General features: G+C 39.1%; 1 protein-coding gene across 1 annotated transcript; it reads right to left on the bottom strand.

Annotated features, from left to right (window-relative positions):
- Nucleotides 1–2988: 2988 nt before the first annotated feature.
- LOC106089735 (uncharacterized) lies at nt 2989–5109 on the bottom strand. The gene has a single exon (XM_013255701.2). The coding sequence runs from the start codon at nt 5044–5046 to the stop codon at nt 3361–3363; it is 1686 nt and encodes a 561-aa protein (XP_013111155.2). The 5' UTR covers nt 5047–5109; the 3' UTR covers nt 2989–3360.
- Between the last annotated feature and the right edge of the window lie 2105 nt (nt 5110–7214).

Raw genomic sequence — 7214 nt, 5'->3', positions numbered from 1 at the left:
TGATATACCCCACTTCTAAAGCTTTTGAAAGCTAATTTATCAACCATCTCCTCGACATTTTACACAATGGAATTTGTGTAAGGAATTTGGCCGAAATCGGTTCATATTTACATGTATATTAGTCCGATTTTTATTATTATCGCCAAAATTTGTAAGGATCGGTTAACAACGATCCTTAAAAATTTTGGCACAAAACACTCTCTTATGAATGTTGATATTTCTAATGAAATTTAGGTAAATCAGTTCAGATTAAAATATAGCTCCTGTATAAACATATCGCTCAATTTACTTTTATACAGCTGAAGTTATTACAGTTTTGCACGGATTTGGTTCAGATTGTTTTATGACTTATATGAACACCTATGACAAAGTCGGTTTAGAATTAGATAAAGCGCCGATATATTAAAACCCCCATCAAACTTATAGCGTACGCATATTCCATTATACCATTGGCCGACTTTTGCCTTTCCTTAGTCGCTTGTATATTAAACAGATTTTTTGTTTTGAATGTGGTCCAGATCGGATTCCATATATAGGTACCATATAGACCGATCTCCCAATTTAAGGTCTTGAGGTGCATTTAAAATCGGTCGGTTTTTATATATCTAACATATATATCCTTCGGCCGAAATGTCAAATGTCAATATTTTATCCACTTTTTACTAAGTAACTAAAATAGTGTTGTTTAAAACATTCGCATAACTATCTGATTAGCTTCAAGTTATCATGATTAGGAATTTACCAGGCAGAACTCCATCTCTATTTTATTTATTTTTTTTTTTTTTTTTGGATACGATATTTATCGGATTATGAACCGATTCGAATCAAACTCGACAAACGCATTGGAAACCATGACTGAACACCCCACACAAAATTGGTTAAAAATTGCGTCCTTCAAACGTTGAAGAAGTCAAATTGGTAGATTGTTTTATATGGAGTGCTATATCTGTCAATTCATAGTAAATTTAGTGCGGATGTTGTAAGTCAAAACAGAACATCACATGCAAAATTGTAGCTTATTCGATATCCCCTTTTAAATATCTATTAAATATCATCGTTTACAAATTATTCGTCAAGGTAAAATTCCGTCAATAACAATGTAGCAAAGGGATATTCTTTCTGAACACGATATTAGTTGAGGGATTTAGTTTATTGAAATTAACATAATATTAAATTGGAACTGTGAAACTGTCGGTAGAACGACGAAAATCCTATGGGGAAAACCGGATGGTGAGCAGACGAGGGTATTACTGAAAGGAAGTAAGAAGAAGTTCAGTATAGCTTTCGGTATCATAACGGGTCACATAGGACTACGAGCTCACTTTTGCAAAACCGGTGCGGCAAAGGATAACATGTGTGGGGCATGTGTGGAAGATGATGAGACGTTGGAGCATTTCCTATGTCATTACAATTAGGGATTTTAGTAGTAGTAGTACTGAATTCCTGACTAAGATTTTCTTTTTCGAGGTTACTTTTAAGTTTTATGAGCGAACAACAAGCCGATTACTGGCTTAGATGTATGTCCATTAGCGTGGTGACTTTTTGCTTTTTTTTCTTAAAAATTATTTCCTGTTGCACGAATGAATTAATTTGGTCATTCATTTAGAAGTTTTGAAAAATTGCAACGTCCACGTGTTAGGTTGGGTTTAAGTGGCATTCTGCCATCGACTCACTTAGATGTTTTCATCCATTGTGATACTACAGCAACAGAAGAAGGAAGATGCCTTCTAGTTCCTCCTACCTCACAGCCACCTCTTTGTGACCATCTATCATTCGTTGTTTTCGGGCTTGGTCGTAAAAACTTGGCTTACGTGTCGCTGGAGGCATGCCCACAGATTCCAGTTTCCCTGGAATGTGTAAGGTACCTCCTAGTCTCGCAAGCTTGTCCGCTTTACAATTCCCTGGGATATCTCCGTGGCCTAGGAACCAGAACAGGTGAATTTTGAATTGTTCAGCCATCTCGTTGAGAGATCTACGTCTGTCGAGGGAGGTTTTTGTGTCCAGAAATACGTTCTCCTGCCTGGCTGTCTGAGAAGATATATATGCCAATCGTCGTTATGATATTATATCTTAGCCATTCCATTACTTAATTGCAAGGATTACCGATTGATACACACTGCAGTGGTCGGGTAACCCTTTAGATATGATCAGTTCTAGATCCTTAGAGTACACCCCAAAACCCACCTGGTCGTCCAACTGGTCAGCAGGGGGTTTTGACGAAGACACCTGGTTAGAGTCTAAAGGACAAGGCAGAAACTATTTTATCTTCGAGTGCCTATAATTTGCCTAGGACGTCAGCCTTCTCTGGCAAACCAATACTGTTGCTGAACACTTGTTTGAGGAACTATCGAACACATCTCTAAAGTCTGGAGGATTGCAGGAGACTGGCAGTTGTTGGACCTTACGAATGGACCATTTGAACTGAAGCAGCGAGCAACATTTACAGCATTTATATAAGTCAAATTTGAATGTTTCATTAGATTTTAAAAAAACTTTGCTTAAAGACTACCCCTTTACATACGAGTATCTAACTCACACATATTACACCACATGGTAATATTGCCGGCAATCACAATTGGGTCGTTTTATTTACTAGTCTAGAGGATTCTCCAGCTTATGGATAGATGAAAGGCTCCTCCCGCTAAATGTTTAGTACTTTAAGCGTTGGCAGCACTGACACAACTCCAAAATAATCAAATATCAACAAAACAAACAAAATAGGTCAAATTAATTTTAGTTCATTAATGTAGTTTAATTAAAATCCTTAGCAATTTTTGCATTCCAGAACCTTTAATCATTGAATGAATATGTTGCGTTCTGCCTCTTTTAGTTTTGTCATTCATATTGAATGATGACACCACATGTTTTAATAAACGGCGATAGTAAGCGGGGATAAGATTGACCGCTTAGCTAATCGTGGACAACATTGTTCTTCATGCAAACTAAGCGAGAAAATCCGCTTAATGGGTTAATAAAACACAGCTAATGTAGCATGGCGATATTCTTTCTAGACACTATATTGGCTCACAAACGGGGATTAGCATATATGGCATAAATTCCTTGAGACATTTTATTTATTGAAATAAACATAATGTTAAATTTATTTGTGAACTGTTCAATTAACATATCTACAATACATGATCGTAAAATTAATAAAACACGACTACGGATGGGAGACTTTAGACAAGGGATAGATAATTATTGCGCTTGAGATTTTGAATTGGCTCTGGCGATTTACATTTACAGTGAGGACTGTGTAGAGAAATGTGCACAATCGCAAGGCGATATGTACATGACATGTTACGAATACGAGCATACATGAATATGTAAATAAGTTAATTTAATACACTTTTTGTACAGTTAAAGATATTGCTTGAATTTATTTGCATGCGCCTCCTGAGCTCGGCCAGATGGGTCCTCGGGGCAACCCCAATCCAATCGCGGTGCCCATTTTTCAACTGTCAGTGCTGCTGCGTCACCAGGGAACATTTCTTCAAATATGCGCCTGTAGTAGAATGCCTCTTTGGTCTTTGGCGGATTGATGGGAAAACGAGTGGAAGCAGTAGCAAAATCACCATCGCTTACGTGCATTTCTGCAAAATGAGGTAAGGCCTCTATCAGGTCATAGCCAACTCCGTCAGAAAACTGTTCCTTTTGACGCCAAAGGACATCGGCTGGCAAATAGTCATTTTCGAATGCCTTGCGCAAAATGTATTTTTCTATGCGGTAACTTTGAGTACCTGTAAAGGAATTAAGTGGTCCGGGTATCTTGTCCTCTGGTCTTATGGACATGGCGTAGTCAACGAAATTGGTATCTAGGAAGGGAACTCTGAGTTCCAGGCCTTTTGACATGGTTACTTTGTTTGCCCGTAGGATGTCCGAGACATGCAGCTGCTCTACTCGCGTGACCATTTCCTTGTGGAATTCAGCCAACGTTGGCGCCTTGAAGAAGTACAAATAGCCACCGAAAACTTCGTCAGCTCCTTCTCGGGAGAGAATCATCTTAATGCCTGTACTCTTCACGTGACGAGACAAATAAAACATGGGCAAACTGCAGCGCACCGTCGCTACGTCATACGACTCCAGATGATATATTAAATCGCGGACGCCATCCAAGCAATCTTCTACGGTGAAAACCACTTCGGTGTGGTCACTGCCAATGTAGTCGGCAACCTTGCGGGCATATTTAAAATCGGGCGATCCTACCATACCCACCGAGAATGTACGAAGACGATACTTTGCATCCCGCTCTCGCATAATTTTCGTCGCGACGGAAGCAATAAGGCTGGAATCCACACCACCCGAAAGCAAGGCTCCAAATGGTACGTCACATTGCAAATGGGAACGTACCGCTTTTTCTAAATTCTTGCGTAAATCATCCACTTTCACCGGATTCATGGGAACCTCTCTCTGCCAGGTGCGACTATAAAACGGCAGGGGATTTAGGTTTCCTGGTTGGCCCATTGCATAGTGGCCTGGGGGGAAATTTTTCATACTTGTACAGAATTCGATCATACACTTCATTTCCGACGCCACCCAAACATTTCCATCGGCATCGGTGCCCATGTATAACGGTATAATTCCGAAAGGATCTCGGGCAATTAAAATGCTTCTCTTGCTCTTATCGTACAGCACAAATGCGAACATGCCAGTGATGTGGTCCAACAGCTTCTCTCCATATAGTTCGTATAATTCGATTATAACATTGCAGTCACTTTTGGGCTCATACTTTGAGCGGTTTTTTGCTATTTTCTCACTCATTTCCATATAATTGTAGATCTCTCCATTGGCCACCAGCACTATGTTCCCATCCTTAGAAAACAGCGGCTGACGCCCAGTCTTCACCCCAATCACAGCCAGCCTTTCATGTACCAGGGCTACACCATGTTCTGCTATAACTTTAACCCCCGTCTCGTCCGGACCCCGATGCCGTTGTTTTCCACTTTGGCGATAGGCTATTTCGCGCAAACTATGGACACTGCCATGGAAAATCTTTGGCAAAAGCGGATTGCCATCCTTCGATAGTATCGCAAAAATTCCACACATTTTCGTAACTTTTGTGTTTCTACAAATTCACAGATTGTTGTGAGAGTTAGCCCGACAAAATAAAAACAAACCAAAGCCACCACAAACTAGTCTTCTTTTATAGTCAGTATTGTCAGCATGACACGATATTACGTAAAGCATTCAACGACCGCAATCGCGTTCTGGTTGTTAACGCATATTAATGATGGTTAAATTACATCCCATCTAAATTTAGTTTTTTTGTGGGAACATTTTATTTAGCACCTAATTATTTTATTTTTGGCATTACTTGGCAAAGGTAAATAGCTTAGAAAGCTGTATGCACAAACAAAGCATTTATGAATATAATATGAATTAATTAATAATAATGGCGGATAGGAGAGCGACATAGTTGAATAATAGTTACTAGTTAAATAATCGCGAATCGCATTTCATCCGAATATCATCTCCGTTTATGTCCATTCTTGCGAATAAACTTTGCCGCAGTTTTTAGAGGGTTTCGCGAATCCACAAAAAAGTTGGACTTGGCCTTTATTAAAATGCCTCAATATAACTGTAACTTTATTTTGAATATTTGGCCCATTGAAAAATGTCACAGAAAATTTCGAAGCCCCAAAAGGGTGTAGTTCAAAAAGCATCCACTGGATGGGTCATCAGAGTGTCCCAAAAAATAAAAAGTAATTATTGATTTTCTTTTAATACTAATGTCTAAAATCCCAAATAGCGATAAACACGAACCACCACGATGTCGAAAATTGAAAAATGTACTTTCAAACGGATCCGTATGAGGATTTAAGGGCTTAAACGCTACACTCATAGAAAAAAGCCTGCTGATCGCAGCAAACACTGTCTGCTGGCTGTTAGTTGTTAATTTTACTGCTACTGCAGCAGTAGATCTGATGTTATGGCTAAATGTTTGCAATTTCAGAGCAGCCGTATGACTGCTGAAAAATCTGTGCTTAATTTGTGATGGGGTTGATGAAAACCAGAATAAAATGAAAGAGAAGATTTTATTTAAAAAAAAGCAAATTGCCTGATCGCAACCAGAAAAAAATTATCTAAAATAATCAAACATATGATCGGTAGTAACAGGAAGACATAAATAAATCCCAATATTCCACAGATCTCGCGTGGTGTGCGAAAGAAAACAAAATTCAAGTGATGAAAAGTAGCGAATAAAAAACAAGTAAAAAGGCGTTAAGTTTGGCCGGGCCGAACTATGCATACCCACCACCTGGGGCATAAACAACCTTTAATCAAAAACTGGCAAAAATGCATACCATATGTCCCACAGCAGCTATATCGAAATATGTTCCGATTTGGACCAAGTGCTAATAAGTAGAAGTCATTGTTCAATTCAGAAGGATGTCGAAGGGCCTACCACAATTCGCTGTCACAAATTTCGGCGAAATCGGACAATAAATGTGCTTAAATCGAGAGATCGGTCTGTATGACACCTATATCCATATCTGGACCGATCTGGCCAAACTGAAGAATAATGTAGAAGGACCCAACACAACTCACTGTCCTAAATTTCGGCGACATCGGACAATAAATGTCCAAAGCCTTAAAGCGAGAGATCGGTCTATATGGCAGTTATATTCAAATCTAGACCGATTTATGCCAAATTGAAGAAGAATGTCGAAGAAGCTAACTCAACTCACGGTCTCAAATGTTGGCAAATTTGGACAACAAATGCGCCTTTCATTGCCCCATAACCTTAAATCGAGGGATTGGTCTATATGACAGCTACATCCAAATCTGGACCGATCTGGGCCAAATTGAGGAAGGATGTCGCATAGCCCAACACAACGCACTGTCCAAACTTTCAACGGATTCAGCCTAAAACCTTTAATCGGCGCATCGGTCTATATGGGGGCTATATCAAGATGTAGTCCGATATAGGCCATCTTCGAGCTTATGGCCAAAAAAAAACAAATCTAAGCAAAGTTTCAGCTCAATATCTCTATTTTTAAAGACTGTAGCGTGATTTCAACAGACAGACGGGCGGCCATGGTTAGATCGTCTTAGATTTTTACGCTGATCAAGAATATATATACTTTATTTATATACAAGAATATATATACTTTCGGAAAGGATATTTCGATGTATTGCAAACAGAATGACAAAATGAGTATACCCCCATCCTTCAGTGGTGGGTATAAAAACTCGACCCAACAATGAAAAAT

The sequence above is a fragment of the Stomoxys calcitrans genome, chromosome 1, assembly GCF_963082655.1.
Source record: "Stomoxys calcitrans chromosome 1, idStoCalc2.1, whole genome shotgun sequence".
In the NCBI taxonomy this organism is placed as follows: domain Eukaryota; kingdom Metazoa; phylum Arthropoda; class Insecta; order Diptera; family Muscidae; genus Stomoxys; species Stomoxys calcitrans.
This window is presented reverse-complemented; position numbering and strand designations above follow the sequence as displayed.

Excerpts from the sequence above, each read along its gene's own strand:
- LOC106089735 (XM_013255701.2), bottom strand. The coding sequence starts at position 5,046 with ATGTGTGGAATTTTTGCGATACTATCGAAGGATGGCAATCCGCTTTTG.